This window comes from Pelmatolapia mariae, linkage group LG16_19 (assembly GCF_036321145.2).
Source record: "Pelmatolapia mariae isolate MD_Pm_ZW linkage group LG16_19, Pm_UMD_F_2, whole genome shotgun sequence".
In the NCBI taxonomy this organism is placed as follows: domain Eukaryota; kingdom Metazoa; phylum Chordata; class Actinopteri; order Cichliformes; family Cichlidae; genus Pelmatolapia; species Pelmatolapia mariae.
This window is the reverse complement of record NC_086241.1, coordinates 30,406,978-30,426,435: the sequence shown is the minus strand read 5'-3', so window position 1 is coordinate 30,426,435 and position 19,458 is coordinate 30,406,978. Positions and strand designations below refer to the sequence as shown.

The 19,458-nt window shown below is 39.7% G+C and overlaps 1 protein-coding gene across 1 annotated transcript; it reads right to left on the bottom strand.

The window, feature by feature from the left end:
* Positions 1 to 10,213: 10,213 nt before the first annotated feature.
* Positions 10,214 to 11,383, bottom strand: LOC134646232 (trace amine-associated receptor 13c-like). The gene is made up of 2 exons (XM_063500036.1): positions 11,211 to 11,383; positions 10,214 to 11,027 (listed from the first exon to the last, which is right to left on the bottom strand). Exons 1-2 carry the CDS (start codon positions 11,381 to 11,383, stop codon positions 10,214 to 10,216), a joined length of 987 nt encoding a protein of 328 aa, XP_063356106.1.
* Positions 11,384 to 19,458: the final 8,075 nt, after the last annotated feature.

Sequence of the window (19,458 nt, the reverse complement as noted above, 5' to 3'; positions counted from 1 at the left end):
TGCTCCCCAAAAAAGGAATGTACAAAACGAAGGAGAACAATGCCGGTCCGTACAAAGACAGACTCGACGAAAAGGCAAAGAAAAGATACGAGGAAAAAATCAAAGGAGTGAAGGGGTTAGACCCTTACGAGCACACAGAGTGATCAAAAGACGTCAGCGTGCTGCTCAACTTTCACCGTGCTCATATTTATAATTATACAGTTCTTGGAGTGAGTGCATACACTCATGAAGTTTTTAGTAACTTCAGGTCACTGCAGCAAGCCCAGGTACAGTTTACCGACGGATGGGTACAGGACCTTGAAATGCACTGTGTAGAACACAAGACCATCGTACGAACAAAGGTAAGTTTACCAGTCTCACAAATCGTCTTCATAAATACACATTCGTTAACCGTTTATTAATAGGAACTTTGAGCTCAACGAGAATTAATTAGTAGTGGAAATAATTTCTGGTACGCATTACAGAAATGTAGCAGTGACAATAATATTGTATGCTGTAACCGTACTGGGCAATTAGTGATACAAAAAACTGTTTTATCCTGTGAATAAAAGTATATGTTTTTGTCAATGTACCATGGTAATAACAGAAGCGAAACTCAATATTCTGTCAGGACAATTCACTATTTATTCAAAGCTGAATATTTACTGTCCAGGCCATCCGTCGCCTCTTCGTGACTTCGGAGACATGGCTTGGACAATTTCTCTTCCACGCCGGAATCTGATAAAAACCAATCGCTTTACCCGTCGGCTTCACGCGGCTGTCGTTCGCCCGGCTTGTGCAGTTAATAATACAACAGCTTCTTGCCATTTTTTGTTTCTTTTTATCGCTGTGTAACTGATTTCAATTGAAAGCCTGCTTGCGCTAGTACCTCTTGCCACGGATACCCACAATGCTTTGCGGTTTTACCCCTCAATGACGTCACATTTTCAATCTCTATAGCGCGGCGCACTGCTGAGCTGTGTGCCAACCGCTCTTTTTTTCATGCAGGAGACTCAAGTTGGCTTCGCTAACGGACACAGTTTTGAACTCGTATATTAGCGCCATTTATTCCTGCTTGGACCACAGCATCTTCGGAATTTGTAGACATCCTGGCAGCTTACAATTAGTTTGAGGTGAGGTGAGTACATGCAACTTCAAGTTATCTCTGTTATAAAAATCCACCAGCCCAGCGTTTATAGATAATTTTAGCAGTTCGTTTTTTATGAGTGAGGTTGTGAATTTAGTTAGCATTTGTGAGTTGAGTTAGCATTACTGTCGCGAGGGAAGCATTGCTCTGGATTAGTTTCTGTGTTTGGCGTGCTTAATTCGCTAGGGAGGAATTACCAAAGTACATGGAGTTATGTTAACCTGTAATTTCTGTGGTAAGGTAGTTCAGTCATCAAGGGGCTACGTGCTTCATTGTAAACTGCATCAGAATGAGCCACGTTGTTTCTTTCGGTGTATTGAAGCAGGCTGCAACCAGACATACACCAGGTATGGCGCGTTTAAGGCTCATTTTTACCAAAGACACTCTGCCCCCACCCATGTCACTGGTGTGGCGGTGGTTTCTTCGTTTACATGTGCAATGGCGATGTGTGAACGTCAGTGTCAGAACTCTAAAGAGTTAATAGCTCATCTGAAGAGCCATATTGTGGAAGGACACGTGGTCACTTGTCCAGTAAGAGGATGCACAAATACCTTTAGAGTTAAATCATCTTTTACTGCTCACATGTCACGTAAGCACAGAGAGTTTTCAGACAGCAGCATTGGTGATTTATATAGAGTCTGCATGTCAATCATCATCTGTTCCAACCACATCAGATGACTTTGTACCCTTGGTTTCCGAGCCTGCTGCACAGTCTATTACAGATGAAGATAACATGGAAATGCCCCCTGAATTCTGTGATCTTTTTCTGAGAAACGTTTCACTATTCTATTTAAAATTGCAGGGTCAGTTTCTACTGCCTGCTTCAACCATACAGAACATTGTGGAGGAAATGCAGAACATACATGAGTTGGGACAGACATACAGTTTGGGTAAACTTGCATCACTGTTAAAAGATGACACATCATTATCAGAGGAGGACATCAACAAAGTCTGCGAGTCTGTCAAAAGCTATGATCTTTTTTCTGCATGTCATACCGGGCCATTGAGGACAGTGCACTCCAGAGCTCAGACCTTTAAAAAAGCCTTCAACTATGTGGAACCAAAGAAAATATTTTTAGGGAGAGATGAAAACAGAAAAGATAGGTTTGCCTATTATGTGCCTTTAAGAGAGACTTTGAGATGTCTGCTAGAGTCTGATCTGTGGCAGAAATCAGAAGAGCCCTCTACTGAGCCTCCTGCTGATGTTCTGTGTGACATAAGTGATAGTAAGCTGTTTAAATCAAATGATTTTTTTGGTCAAAACCCATCATGTCTCAAGCTAGTACTCTACCAGGATGCCTTTGAAGTCGTTAACCCTTTAGGCTCTGCAAGGACAAAACACAAGGTATTAGCTGTATATGCATCAGTGGCAAACTTGCCACTTCATGTACGCTCAGACACAGATCACATGTCTCTTGTCTTACTGTGCAGGGAGAAAGATTTTAAAGAGTTTGGTCCTGCTAATGTGTTCTCTGAATTACTGGCAGACTTGAAAGAATTGGAGGACAGTGGCATTGTTGCATCAGATGAAACTAGAGTCAAAGGAACTTTGTTTTGCATTGCTGGTGATAATCTGGGTTCTCACTGTATTGGTGGCTTCACTGAAAACTTTAGTTCTTCAAAGTACTTCTGCAGGTACTGCCTGATAACGAAATCTGAATTTCAGGGTGCTGACCCAAATCTGTGTGGACCAGAACGTACCAACGAGAACTACAACTCTGCTGTTGATCGCCTCCAGATTGACAATACACCAGACGTCGAAGGAGTGAAGTTCAGGTCAGTGTTCAATTCACTGAAATGCTTCAACGTTTGTATGCCAGGCTTGCCACCATGTCTAGGTCATGATATCTTTGAGGGAGTTTTGGCTTATGATGTGGCACTGTATCTGAAATACTTCATAAAGAAAAAAGCATGGTTCACTTACTCCACTCTGAACCGACGCATCAAACAGTTTAGTTACCATGCCTCTGATGCTTCTACAAAGCCATCTGAGGTCAGTCCTCAAGCAGCTAAACTCTCAGGACAGGCTATACAGAACTGGAACTTCCTCCGATTGCTGCCTCTCATAGTTGGTGACATAGTGACAGACCCCACAGATGATGTGTGGAACTTAACTCTGCAGCTGAAAGATATTGTAGACATGGTATGTGCTCAGAAAATTTCAGTGGCTCAGGTAGCATATCTTGATATTCTTATTCAAGAATATTTAGAGTCAAGAAAAGCTCTGTTCCCAGAATGCAAACTGAGACCAAAACACCATTTTCTACGCCATTACCCAGCACTGATTCTGAAATTTGGCCCACTGATAAGATTATGGACAATGCGCTTTGAAAGTAAGCACAGTTATTTCAAGAGGTGTGCCAGAAATCTGAAAAATTTCAAAAACCTCTGCCATACACTCTCTGAAAGACATCAGATGTTTCAAGCCTATCTTGCAGCAGGGTCATTGTGTCAATCTGTCTTGAAAGTCAAAGATGGTTCTCCATTTTACTCAGTGCTGTACAGTAAAGCCATTCAAGAAGCAGTTCAAATGTTTGACTTTACTGAAACCAATACAAAGGTCATAGTAGAAATGATGTGCAAGGGAACACAGTACAAGAAAGGACACTTCCTTGTCACAGGGGGCTCTGACTCTGTTGAGTTTGGTGAAGTAGTTCTCATTTTGATTAAGAATGACAGTGTTTATTTTCTGGTGTCGGTGCACGTGACAGAATACCATTCTCAGTATCATCTGCACTCAGTGAGAAAGGAAAAAGAAAAGATGCAGTGTGTGAACATCATTGACTTAATTGATTTCTATCCATTAACATCTTACATGAAGTATGGGTACCAAATGGTTCCATTGAAACAGTGTGCTGTCACAATAATGGTGCTGTTAGTTTGGTACTTACGAAACACTGTATAAAAGTGTAGTATCAAGCAAGATCAGCTTCATATTTTAAGACCAAAGGTACCACTTGGTGTAAATTGACCTTTATTCACATTCTTTTATCAGACATCTCGGAAATGGGGGACAGCATAAGGAGTTCCATTACTAAGGTGCTGCCGGACCTGTGTGCCTTAATCCTTGAAATTGTACTGGAGGCACTACAATCATTAGGAGTGGAGACATCTGAGGACTTGCAGTTCATCAGTGAGACTGATCTGAACTCTGTCCTGAGACCAGTTCAGGCAAGAAAACTGCTGGCTGCCTGGAAACAAACCAGTAAGAATTATGATTTCATTGCACAATAGCCATGAAGGGCTTTCTGTTTTTTCTATTATGCTTTGGCCAAGGTCCAAAAAGTACAATTAATCTATTGTTTGTGATATTGTTTTACAGCACCAAATATGGAAATTTCAAGCCAGGCCAGCATATCGTCTCCATCTTCTTGCTCCTCATTTTCTGCCTCCCCCTCACCCAGTCCAATATATTCTCTAGACTGGGTAGATAACTTTAGAATTCCAAGTGAAGATTTTCCAGAAGACTTGATCCAGTGTCTTCAGAGAGAGAAAAGACCAAAGCCTCAATTGCGGAGGGAGATGATCCGCATCATTGTGAAGGAGATGATGAAAGCCTGTGCCTCTCCAAGTAGAAGAGCCTCGACTGAAATTGCAAAAAAACTGGTTGCGATGTATCCCAAGTCACTGCAGGATGTCATAGAGGGGGATGTGGTAGGACAGGGGTACCACTCTTTGGTAAAACAGATTCAGGCACGAATTGAAAATGTGAAGAGGTCTACTTCACCAGTGTTACAGAAGCGCAAACAGGGAGGATCAGATGACACCGATAAAGTGACACCTGAAAAGTGAGCATCTGTTCAAGACACATATGGCTGCATAAAGTGGGACATGAAGTTTTTGCCAGTCAGTGAGACACTGGAAACCCAGCAGGAGAAGAAGGAACGTATGAAGATTCTCAGTGAACAGACAAGCTTCAGTCATGAAGAAGTAAAAACTCTAATGAAATGCACCTACTATTCTCAGCGCAAAGCAATAAACAGACATGCAAACCCTCAAAGAAGAGTGGCCTTTTTTGTTTCAGGCGATTGGAATGACAGTCCATTTTGAAGAACTTACTGGGGTACCGCTGAAAGAGACTTTCCTCACCAGTCTGGAAAAGAAGGGAAAACGGCTTCTGGACTTTCTGAAAACCACTTGTGCAGACAAGAGCAAGCGTGTCTTGGAGGCTGTCATAAAGCTTCGAATGCAGAGGGGACAGCTGAAGGGCTGCTCAGAAGACGTGAAAGATATGATGCTCCTCCTCCTCTCCTATTTCGATGAAAAAGAGGAGACCCTCTTCCACTATGTTGATGAAACACGTCTGGCAAAAGAAGTCCAAGTGGAAAGCCTGCCTGTGACACCATGTATCATTGTTTGTGGTGAGTTGAAAATCAGTACAGTGTGCACAGAAGTGCACAGAACCTAAGCTAATGCAAGGATACGCTATATTAAATGTCTGCACTTTCACTATTTTAAGACACATTTGAATGGTAAAGGGAGTTTTACAGTTAATTCTTTTACACTTGTATTTCGTTCCAAGGATCCTCCTGCTTTGCATCGAGACTGTTCATGCTCAGCATTGACCACAAAGTTGTAAATGACCAAATAACTGACTTCATCTCTGCAATCTGTCTGATGCTTGGTAGCTACTACTGCCTGAACATCCACTATCCCCTGGAACTTGGCTCCACACTTGAATTTCTTCAGAGGTAATTCTTTTACTTTTCCCTTGCCTTTCCCTTTCTTTTTTTTTCATTGTATAGTGTTTTATTATGGATTATTGTGTTTATCAAGGTGTTTCTTCAACATTAACCCAGAGAAGGGAACAAAAGTTGAAAAAACTAAGAAGAAGACACTGCATGTGAACCCAAGAGTACTCACCCTCATCGCCGATCTCTCTGATCACGAGTGGCGAGAGACCGTTTAAAGACATTTTGAACAGATCGGTACAGTCAGCTTAACTGTACCTTGACTGGGAACTACTGTGTTGTTTATGTTTTCAGTTATCCCAGCTGATATTGAGTACTGTGCTCTTACCTGATTTCTGTTATCACAGGCATGCTTTTCAGAGGTTTTGACCATATATCTTTAAACAATCCCTCTAACTAGGGATTGTTACTGAGAACTGTACTTTTGATGTTTCAGAGATGTTCTATATTCTATACAACAGAGTTTAAACTATTTGAATTTTGTATTGCCCTAATTAGCAAACAAGTTAAGTGTTGCACTGAACTGTTAACATTGAAATTTAAACAGCACTGTCTGTTACAAACATTACTTGACTTTAACTGTTATTATAGCATTTTGTAGCTGTACGTTTCTGCAAAAGTGATGTCACAAGCTTATGTGCTTGTTCAAATTCATGTTTTCCTGAAAATGGTTAATATACATTTGTTAGTTGACTTTAAGTGTAGAGCTTAAGCAGTTTTGGCTTTCTTTTTTCATAATGCCAGGAGAAGCTTTAGATGCTTGTTTTGCCTTTATTTGTTTAAAGCAATATATTTGACTAGCAGCAAGTGTGTGGAGGTCAAAATATGTTCAAGACAATAAAAATGTCAGTGAAGGACATCTGAAATTTTGTTGCAGTGGTTTTCTGATGCATGTGTTTTAAGGTTTAAGGGTGGTGGCACAGCTAAGACCCAAGAGTCTCTTTCAAGGTTAGTAAAGTAAACAGATTCAAGAAGATATTTTACACATTTCTTTGTTGTCTGTCTCTAAATCTTATTTTGTCTTTATTATGATTAAAAAGGTTTGTTTTGTTCCTGCCCTTTTCAGACACTGAATTTGAGCAGAAACCGTAAGGATACTCAAAGGATCTGTGACTCTCAGGAAATGGTGAGATTTCAGGTCATAATCTTTTTTTCTTTTTTTTCCATTAAATTCATTTTCCTTTTTCCCTTTACAATATTGCTGTTTTGTTTTTGTAAACAGCATCAAATGAGAGGGACAGATGAAACGGTTTCAAGACAATGGCAGGAAAAACATGCTGAAGATTGAAACAGACCTTGGCTGGAAATATTTGGTATGTGTTTTACCGTAAATCAAATTGTTGAAAAACATTCAGCTACACTGCAACACAGGGAAACTTGATTTGCACTTATTTTGTTACTTTAATTTCTTGTCTCATTATTTTTGTCAGTTATTATTGTTTTATGGTGTATGCCCTCCTTGTTTTCTTTCTGAATGCAGAAGGTATCTAGCCAGTCCACAATGAAAGCTTCGTTGCACCCCATGAGTCTTCTGGCAGAAATGATGGCGCCTGTATTCTTTGGTTTCCCTAAACATCACACCCTGCCTGTTTATACGAGGCTCTTCAATTAAGTCTGCACCCAAAGATTCAATAAGAGGTAAGCAGTGGTATTATTCAAGTTTTGCTAAAGAAAGATGGACAGGAGACACTAATCTTAATCAGCCGAGCTCAGGTTCATGTCCAGGTGAGCAGTTTCATACGCTATAAAATGTAGATTGAATGATAGGTCTCATCACCATGCATTCAGCCATTAACTTCAAGTTCTATGATAAATCAATAGGAAACTTAAATACGTTTTCCAACAAATTATGATTGTGATTAGGGCTGCGTTGTCTATGTATCACTTTTACATAAGTAGATTTAAAGGATAACTATTGCCAAAACGCAACCTGGGCTGTTTTTTTTTACTGTATCGATTTTGATGCGCTCAAATTTATGCCCCGGCCCCCTAGTATTCCCATTCACTGGCTATTGACCACAAAACAAAATCACGGTCAATCTCAAAAACGGCTCGTTTGTCGTAATTATGCTTTTAGATATATGTTTGTCTCGTTTACAGTAAAAAAAAAAAACAGCCCAGGTTGCATTTTGACAATAGCTATCCTTTAAGAACTGTATATTTTACACTTAAGAAATCATTTATCATTAGATCTGTTTTTGGCAGCACGTTTTGTTCATTTCTGTGCATTTTGCTCAAGCACTGATCAAACTTTGTCCATTTTTTGCTGCAGAGGGGATCCTGTCAGTCCAAAGTGAACTCCTGATGGACATTGAAGAGCTGCAGAGCTTGTATCTTCGACACCATGCGCATTAGAAACTCCACTGAGTCCTTTCCTTCACCAAGGCAGGACCCAGTGACTCATTACTGTTGATAGGTCAGGGGCAGGTAATATTTAGTTTCATGTTTATTCATTCCTCCATGGATTACCAGTCATATATATGGACACATGCTGTATTCTCAAGATCTATGCTGTTTTGTAGGAATAGAGAAAATGATATGTTTAGTCTGTTTTCAAATGGTATGTCAAATTTTCTCATTGTTTATCAGTAATATTCACTACCTTGTAGAGCAGGGTGATATGACCAAAAATATTTATCACAAGATACATTTGAAAATTTGCGATAACAATATAACTGACGATATAATTGACACTAGACAAAATACTTTACAACTCCACAACTTTATTAGTGCAAAAAAAAAAACCCCATCAATGTATTCTCACTTAAACAAGCAGCTGTTTTTTATGTGCATTAAAGTGATATAAAAATTTAACAGTGCAAATGCAAATTCCTCGCTGAAAGTTTAACCAAAAGGCATTTCCAGTGGAAACTGGCCGACATATCCTCAGCATAACCATGTATAATATCCACAAAACTTAAAAAGAGGTTATACACACACAATACAGTAATATTATGTTGAAGCACAGTACGTATCACTCCGCGAGGCTCCTGCCTACGATAGCCGTAATGCTCCGACAATCCATCAAGCGGTGCGGCTTCGTAGCTTAGCAAAGTCATACGAAAACATTTGACAGATTTTCGAGCGCCGTGTAGCACATAAAATCGTTTCGAGGTCATAAACACAACCAGAATTCATACATAAGGCACACGGGATTATAAGGGGCACTGTCGATTTTCAGAAAAATCAAACACTGTTAAGTGTGCGGTATTTTCCAAAAAAACACGGTAATAACGATGGCTCGCTAGCACGCTCTACCAAAAATAGTGCTTTGTTGTGTATCTGACGGACGAAAGCTAAACCAGTTCCACACCACTGAAGTTGCAGCATTTTTACAAACCAATTCTGGTTCATCTGTTTCATTCAACGATCCGCTTTCGCCCTTCTTATTCTCCGTCGCCGCCATGCTTTTTCCGCCATGTGTGTATGAAAACAAAGGCACTGCGCATGTGCGTTTTACCCATATTCTATCGCCATATTTCATTTTCTTATTGTTGCCTAACATTATACCGGTATTACCGTGAACGGTATGATATGGCCCAGCCCTACTACCTTGGTTATATATGAGCATCTTTAGATTTTTCTATATTTAGCGGTTGCAAATGTAAAATGTACGGTAAACCATTTATGTTCCTCATATTGTACTGTATTTTTAGCGGTAAAATACCGGCAGCTGTGGTTGCCAGGAATTTACCGTAAAATGTATCTGGTCAAAATAAAATGCTGTAATTTGTTATACAATTTCACTGTGTTTTTTACTGTCAAAGGTTTTAATAAGGTTTAACATATTTCTGTTATTTTTACAGTTATTTACAATAACAGGGTCTATCCTATTACTGTTAAATTAACAACAAATTACTGTAAATATTATTATATTATAACTTTTTTTTTTACTGCAAATATCCGTAAAAAGCTATGGAAAGTTGCATTTTTTACATTAAATTGCTGTATAATTGACAAATATATTTGTTTTTTTCTATCATGATTTTGGTAAAATAATACGTTGTCTACCTTAAAATTTAGGGTTACAAAACCAGTATACCGTATTGTCTTTTACAGATTCCACATTTTTTTCACGGTATATTCCTGGCAACCACAGCTGCCGGTATTTTACCGTAAATTTGACAGTTTTTTTTTTTTACAGTGTAAATATAGCTGTAATTTAAAGTATGTTTCAGTAACACAATCAATTTGATTATATTATTAACCAGAAAATTGCATAAGTAAATTGCTTTGGATGTTTGCATTAGTTGAATTGTCATAATTTACACATCATTTGAAAAGTCCATGTGTTTTTCTTTACACATTCTTGATACAGTCAAAAGCATTTTTCCCCATTTCCAAACTTCTGGATCAATTTGTGCCTTTAAAATCTTACTGCAGCAGGTTAGTCTCTTTACAGTATATTGGCCTCACTACTGTCATGCTTTAATATCTGAAAAGTGATGATGACTTTAACAGCATTTCTAAACCAGGGGTAAAACAGGGCATAGATCAAAGGGTTAAGACAAGAGTTACAGTAAAATACAAAGACCACAAAAGATGCAGATGGATCTTTGACCGCATTTTCTTCAACAAGAGTGTAGCAGAAAAATGGACAGTAGCTTGCCAGAAACACAACTACAAGAACCCCAAGACTCCTGGCTGCTTTCAACTCAGATTTGTTTGTTTGATTCACTGAACACTGCAGTGTGACAGCTGTAACATGAGAGCGCATGGCACGAGCCTGAGACACAGCCACCACAAATACTCTCATATACAAAATTATGATGACAGAAACTGGAACAATAAAAGTTAAAACAACGTCAATCATACCTACAGTATTATTAATAAGGAATACACACTCTCCGTAGCAAGAATTATACTTTCCTGGTTCAATCAGGACATCCTTTGCATAAAGACTGCTGTAGAAAATAGAAAAAAGCCAAGACAGACAAACACTCAGCTTAACTCTTCCCACTGTAATTTTTGTGGGATAATGCAAAGGGTCACAAATAGCTACATAGCGGTCAACTGATATAAGTACTATATTACCTACTGAAGCACAGATAAGAATGACAGTTAAATGGATATAAACAGAACACATAAGATCACCAAGTACCCAGCAGGTTGTGTTTCTAAAGATTTCTAATGGCATCAACAGGAGACCCACAAAAAAGTCTGAGACAGCCAGAGAGAGGAGGAGGATGTTACTGGGTGTGTGAAGCTGCCTGCAGAGAGATAGAAACAGCAAATATTACACATCTAGAAAAATCAACTTAACAATGTTTGAAGTGCACCAACAATGTGCCAGATTCACTTTATTTTTTCATCACTAAGTTATAAGATGTAAATGGAAGTTTTCATATATCTAAAACTTAAACTATAGTTTCAGTTCAAAAGTTAATCTCTGCCTGAAATGAGAAACTGAGATGATGACAAGAAGGTTGAGAACAGCAGTGTTCAGAGAGATGCACGACAGCACAATGTTCAGGAGCACAGCTTTGGACCAGTGAAGTGTCGGCTTGATGCAGGAATTGTTAAGAAGTTGTGGAAAGCAGAGCTCAGCTATTTTCTGTATCTCCATTGCTAGGCAGCTGCAGCTCCATCAGCACTCTGAACAGATCTTTTGCTTACAGAGCTGTTATATATGCTCCCCACCCCACTAATCTCTTTCAGTCAGAAAAATAATTACCCACCTCTTTCTCTCAGCTCAACCACACGTTCACTCTCTCTCTCAGATACAATTGGTTAACAGTTTGTCATTTATCTAGGAGATGTTGCTAATTTTTTTTAATTTGATTTTTTGTCATCGTCCTGAGTCTTAGACCCAGAGTTCTGGGCTTTTAAATGCTTCTTCATTTATTGTTCTGTTTGTCAGTTCATTTGTTTCTTGGTTATACTTTCACCTTCAAGTATTTTCAGTGTTAGTATAAGACTGTGTTAGTGTAAGGTGGATGACAGGGTTTTTTTTTGCCCCTGTGCTGTCAGGTTATGGAACAGGTCTTGACTGTTGTTTATGCTAACATGCCAAATGACAGTACCCAGCCTTGTTTGTGTTGCTAATGCAGTCTGGGAAGATGCTCCACCTGGTGACTCCATTGTCCTGCTGCGAAAATTCAATGCTTCGATGTGAGACATAATGTTGAGACCTGATGGGCACATTATTGGACTAATGCGCAAATCACAGTTTGTCCATGTTCAAACACTGTGTTCAAACATAGGGTGTTCCTACGTGCATATGGCACCAGGATAGCTCAGTCAATTTTGTAATAATTTTAGCAGATTTGTGGCCATATGCTCGCGACACTTAGGTGAAGAGAGTAGCTGAGCTACCACCTGATCGCCATCTGGTGGTGAATTCTGATGCCAGACAGGTGTGACGTACCCAAATTATAGTGAGGATTTGCTGGCAGAGAACTTCCAGCTGAACTTCAACAGCATTCTGAGGGAGCCTGGGGATATTGAGGCTGAATGGACCATCTTCTGCACCTCCATTGTTTGGCTGCTCAGAACTGTAGCTGCAAGGTGATTGGCGCTTATTGGGGTGGTAATTCTCAAACCAGATGGTTGACACTGAAGATGGAGGGAGCCATCAAGCTAAAGAAGTCTTATCAATTTGGGTTAACCTGTGGGATTCCAGAGGCAGCTGATGGGTTCTGCCAGGCCAAGCGGAATGCCATCCTTGTAATTACTGAAGGAAGAGCTCGGGTGTAGGAGGGGTTTGGTGAGGGCATAAAAAAGACAGAGTCAAAGTCAGATTGAAGTGATTCTATGAAACATTCAGGGAACTCAAGAAGAGAAAGTGGTGCACTACTACAGAGTGTATAGTTCAGGTGGGGTGGTGCAGACTTCAGCTAAGGATATAGTCAGGTAGAGGATGGAGTAATTTAAGGACCTCCTTAATTCTATTGACTTGTCTTCTATAGAAGAAAAGGAGAGTCTGGGGACAAAGGGGACAATCTGCACATCAGTAGGGCTGAGGTCACTGAGGTCACTTAATGCCATGGGTATAGGTGTAGGACTGTCTTAGTTGACACTCCTCTCCAACATTGTATAGAGCCCTGGGGAGGTACCTTTGGATTTGCAGACTGGCGGTTCCCATCTTCAAGAAGAGGGACCAGAGGTTGTGTTCCAACTTCATAATACTCAGCCTACCTGGGAAGGTCTATGCAGGGTACTGGAGAGCAAAGTTTGTCTGGTTCAGTAGTTCAATGTATGAACTATAGAACCAAGAGGAACAGCCAGGTTTTGATAATTAGATGCTCTTAATTAATTGATCATCAGGAAGTATGACCACCTCTAAAAGAATAGAAGTTCTGGCAGTTTTCTGGTCAGCACTGAGCTATCTGTTAATACAGTGCCTAGAAGGAAAGACCAGATCAGAAGTTCAACCTCTATCATTCTACAAAAGTGGAAAACAGCAGCCAACCTTTCCAGGAGTTGTCAGTTTACCACAAGGTCAGACCATGTAGTCCTCAGTGAAACTGAAAAATGTCTACAGGTCTCAGTTAACATGTTCAATATTATAGTTGATTAGGAAAAGACTGAATGAATATGACTTGTTTTAGCACAGCTTAAGTATGCAGAGCTTCACCTGTACAAACCACAAGACTTTTGAAACAGTGTCCTCTGGAGAGATGTCTTCAAAATGGAAATATTTGGTTTTCACAAAATGTGAAAAAAAGCCAAACACCTCATGCAAACTGTCAAGGATGGTCATGAAAGGGTCATGATTTGGGCTTGTCTTGCAGTATGTGATGTTTTTTCTTAGTTTCATCCACATCAGACTGGTGTTCCATTGTCTGTATAGGCAGATAATAATTTAATTTAATGTAACATTTACTTGGCTGATAAATTGTATGAGGTATTTGCATAAGGGTATAATTAGCCTCTACCTTTGTGTCAAAGCTCAGCTTGTAACTCTTGGTGTGACCCCATAAAGTCTATTTTTAATCAAATGATATGTGTGTAAACATGACATTATATATGATTATACTGTGTTTATTAAAGTTAAAATATAGCTAACTAAAAAAAACTCCCTTAATTGAGGAAAGGTGCTTCTTACACTGACAAAGTGTCCTAACCTTTCTCTGGAAGAAAATGGAAACCACCCATGGGCTCACTCCAGTGTTCTCCTAGGACATCATCTGTCCTGAGGGAGAAAGGGTGGTTGGGTCTTGTAAACATCAGGGCTGCTGGGGCCCTGGCATTAGAGTTTTCACTCTAACACATAATTTGCCCGAGAACAGATTCTGCAGTCACCTGGGGGCAATGAATGCAGCCTGTAGTTTCAAATTAACCTAAAACTGATTTTATTTCTTTTCATTACATGATGTAATAAAATAAAACATTTTATAAAGCTTATCTAAGTTTTAGCTAATGTAGGTTTTTTTGTGTAGTTTTAGTGTAGTTTGGGGATTCTTTGTAGGGTTTTGGCTACTGTCTGTATTTTGTTATTTTATTTGTATTTATTCCTCTTTAATTTTGCTGGCATATGTAGCCAGTCTGTTTGTGATAACATCATAAACACTGTGGTGTTACAGGAGTATATTGTATATTGGTCTCAAGGAACAGCCACCTGGCAAAATTATGACATATAACTAAAGGCTTTTTCAAGTGCACTAAGCATAGCTTAAACTCTGATAGTCCATATTATAAAAATTACATGCATAACAGTAACAGCAGAAACACATAAAGACCTGAATATGGCATTTCCCCCCTCATTTCCACATTGTTGACACAGTCAAAAACAATTTTAAATTTTCAGATTATTGGATTTGTCAATTTATTGATTTAAATTTTTACAGACATTTGGCATGCAGGGTTCTACACTAACCTTTTGCCACAGCGCACTGGTGCGCCTAACTTTTTTTCTTAGGTGCACCAGCACAAAAGTTAGGTGCACCCAAATTTTTCAACCACATCGCTAAACACTACAGTTTTACATGTTCACTTTAAAAAAAAAAAAAAAAAAAAATTGCTTTCCATACAGACAATATTGATTTGTAAATGATTAACTAACAATCTTGTCAACACAAAGTTCTTTAATTGGAGCACAGTTCTAAAAGAAAGAGAAGTGCCTTGGCACTCTTTGGCAGTGTTGTAGACAATGTTAAATTAACCATCATCTCGGCCTCCTCTGATGACCTGTTTGCTGCTGCCTGCCGCTGAAAGGCATTGGGGAGAGGGGACACTTGGGCAGTGCAACCTTCCTTTCATATCAAAAATCCTTGAAAGAGTAGTTGTCAAACAGCTAACAGATCATCTGCAGAGAAAAGACCTGGATGGCCGCTAACTTTCTGCTTCTTAATTAAGATCAAACTGAGGTTATTGTACTTGGCCCTGAAAATCTTAGAAATATGGTATCTAACCAGATTCTTACTCTGGATGGCATTACCTTGGCCTCCAGTAACACTGTGAGGAACCTTGGAGTCATTTTTGACCAAGACATGTCCTTCAATGCACATATTAAACAAATATGTAAGACTGTTTTCTTCCATTTGCACAACATCTCTAAAATTAGAAATATCCTGTCTCAGAGTGACGCTGAAAAACTAGTTCATGCATTTATTACTTCCAGGCTGGACTACTGTAATTCATTATTATCAGGATGTCCTAAAAACTCCCTAAGAAGCCTTCAATTAATCCAAAATGCTGCAGCAAGAGTACTGACAGGGACTAGAAAGAGAGAGCATATTTCTCCTGTTTTGACTTCCCTTCATTGGCTTCCTGTCAAATCCAGAATTGAATTCAAAATCCTGCTCCTCACATACAAGGTCTTAAATAATCAGGCCCCATCTTATCTTTATGACCTTGTAATACCATATCACTCCATGAGAGCACTTCGCTCTTTCACTGCAGTCTTACTAGAGTATTTCAAAGTAGAATGGGAGGGAGGGAGAGCCTTCAGTTTTCAGACCCCTCTTCTGTGGAACCAGCTTCCAGTTTGGATTCGGGAGACTGACACTATCTCTACTTTTAAGATAAAGCTAAAAACTTTCCCTTTTGGTAAAGCATATAGTTAGTGCTGGACCAGGTGACCCTGAATCCTCGTTTAGTTATGCTGCAATAGATGTAGGCTGCCGGGGGATTCCCATGATGCATCGAGTTTTCCTTTCCAGTCACCTTTCTCACTCACTATGTGTTAATAGACCTCTCTGCATTGAATCATACCTGTTATTAATCTCTGTCTCTCTTCCACAGCATGTCTTTATCCTGTTTTCCTTCTCCCACCCCAACCGGTCGCAGCAGATGGACGCCCCTCCTTGAGCCTGGTTCTGCTGGAGGTTTCTTCTTGTTAAAAGGGAGTTTTTCCTTCCCACTGTCGCCAAAGTGCTTGCTCATAGGGGGTCATACGATTGTTGGATTTTTCTCTGTATCTATTATTGTACGATCTACTGTACAATATAAAGCACCTTGAGGCAACTGTTGTTGTGATTTGGCACTATATAAATAAAACTAGATTGAATTGAATTGCATTTATTGCTGCATATAATGTGTTTTCTGGATACACTGTGCTTTTTCAGCGTTCAGAGGTTGATGTCTTCGTGTCAGAGCACTGGCTATGAATTTCAGCCCTAGTGAGTAGCCCTAGTGAGTAGGCTACTCACTAGGGCTACTCACTAGGGCCTGGGTATCGTCACTGATTTCTATAATCCATTTGATTCCGATTCACAAGGTCCCAATTCGATTTGATTCAGTTTTGACTCAGACAGTCAGAAATATTATAATTCTGATCATTTATCATTACTGACACTTGTGAGACTTCATCAGAAGTGTAAGCATCACAGCAGATGCCTTTGTGTCAGGAACAGAGTAACTGAGGATAAAACACAAAAAACATTAAGGAGATTTTCCTGGCCTGGCTTTTTATAGCAGATAACCTTGAATGTATTCTGCAGTAAATCAAAAACTGAAGAAAATCCTGAATCATCATATGAACATTGCTCTGCTTCACTTCAGCAGCATCAAGTAAAGTTACAGAGGTTTTATTAGAAACACAGCCAAATGTTTTGCAATTTGGTATCATTTTAAAAAGTTTAAATTTCTTCGCTATTAAACAGCAGAAATTAGGATTTCTTGTCGGAGGTCATTTTTGGGAAAAAAAATAAACAGCAGCCGACAGCACTGTACATGACTTGTGTGTAATAAGTGAACGAATAATGCCAAAAACAGAGATTTGAGATAGAAAACTGTTCTTGAAGTACACTGAGCAAGAGAAGGGCTGTGCAGCAAGTGTGATTTTATCGTGGTGGAAGCAAAATAGCAAAAGTATGAGTGAATTCATGACGATGTTTATCAAATGTGAAGCGTAGTTTTGATCTTCTTTTGCTGCTGGTTCAGTCAATTTTGGTTGGAGAGAGACAAAACCTGCAGCTCAGAATCTAATGGCAAAAAGACGTAAACACAGAGCGCATCAGAATCTGTGAGCTGTCGGCTTTCAGCACCGACTGCGTGTCTGTGTACGTGATGAAAGCCGACATCTCACTGATTCTGATGCGTCGTTACCGCGCTCTGTGTTTTCTGCGTCTTTGTGCAGAATCCATTTACCTGCTCTCATTTACTGTTTTAGCGGTTTGGTGGTTGTTGAAATAGTTTTGTGAGCTTTAACCTGAGATTCTGGCGTTTCTGGCAAAATACATGTATATTTAAAAGTCGATTCAGGATTTAATGAATTGATATCGCTTCATTCAAGCAACTCAACTCTCTCTACCCGCCTGCACTTTCAAACGTACACACGCAAAGGACTACAGGAATATCTGGACCACGGCCAATCAGAGAGGTCCCGCCCCTGACTATCTCTGATTGGTTTAGACCACGATATGGGGATGATGTGTGTCTGCTGTTGACCACACGGAGACTTTCAGAGTTGCAGAGACTTTTCTTGTGCTGAATGGCTGATCTCATCGGTGCGACCTAGAATTTTTTTTAGTCGCACCATTGAGAAATTACGTCGCATAAGTGACCAAATTGGTTGCACTCTAGAGCCCTGGCATGGATTTTTTTTTCTTTTTTAAGTTTCCCTTACCTGCACAAACTCAACCTAGAGGGAGGTCCTGGCCTTCTGAAACTGAACTAATGTTAATTTTGTCCAAATCTAACATGGTGTTGTAGATCAAACCTCTAAAATCCTACTGGTGAAGAATTAAGCCATTGTGCAGTAGACTGGGCCGAAACTTAATCAATAGGTTGGGGCACTTTCTCCTATAAAGGGATGGAGACTCCACTTCCACTCTGTCAGTCCAAGCCTGATTTCACGACAGCCTGATAACAGAGGCTGAATGTTTGGAAGAAAATACAAAAATCCTGGTCTCTCTCAGTCCAAGATGAAACAATTCATGCATTGTGGTTGGATCCCTGCTAAACTGCATTCATAGCAATACACACAGTAGGCACTGTTATCCCACAGCCTAAAAGTTGTGGGCCACTAGGCTTGCCCCTGACTTGTGAAACTCCGGGTAAATATGCATATTAGTGGCACTAATCACATCCCATACTAATGACACATTGTGGCTCTGGGTAGGCCAGTTAAAACTCCCAATTCACTTTCAAATATGCAGACTGAAACAGAGCCCCTCAAAATATCATGTGGTAAATAAGTCAATCATAATAAGAATCATTTTTTGTCTAAGGGAAGCCAGACTGATTTTGCCTTCCTTAATCTAAAAAAAGAAAAGTGACTGATTGACTAATTACATGCGCTAAAGTGATAGCAGTGCCACACTGTAATGAGCCATAAGAGTGACAAAGGAAAGCAGCCACCATTTGATTTCCTACTGCAATAATAATCAAAGATCTATCAGTGTTACAACCCCCTAAACAGCAAAGATGTTATCTGGCACCAGGTTTAATACAAAGTAGGAACATACTATTGTCCACCGGATAGTTAACATCAGTAGAAAGCAAGTATTTATTTTACAATTAAGGCAAACCAACCAATAATCACAGGAAAGCTTTAAGCTTCGAGGTCTCCAAGGCCAAAACAACAAACAAAACATCCCCTTCCAGGTAAAAAAATAAAATAAAAGATGGCTCTATCGACAAGAAAACAAAAGTACAATGGCTGAGCTCCTTGTCTAACCACAACACAGGAAAAAAGGGGTGGAACAAAAAATGGCAGAGAACCCCTACCAGCTTTCACTGTTAACCAGTACACTTGCCTTTGTAAATGTACACATTTACCTGCAAAGAAGTCACACCAAGCTGCACAGGATTACACAGTCACAGACAAGATCGCTGCAAATCAGGGCCAGGGGGCAAAAGACCTGGCATTTTGCAATGGCTGACCAGCTGCAATACATCTCAGTTATGGCAATAAGGCAGAGCTCTCTCACATGAGGAGAGCCCCTAGAGGTTAGTGACAGTAACAATCAGAGACCTGAAAACAAAACACTATCACAAGAAATACAGGTAAGATAACAAGCTTTACTTTACATCCCTCATATTTTATAATGGGGACTTATGATAGAGATTTGAGGGAGGCCAGACCTATGGTTCCAGGAGGGATGACAAATGTGTCCACACCAAATATGTAATCTAAAAGTGCACACACCACCCTCAAAGGGATAGTTGTACCACCTTCTAATTCTGCTAGAATATTGCCACGGAGAAAAAGTCACATATATAGTAGTGTGGAGTGCTAGTTCAAGAAGACAGCAG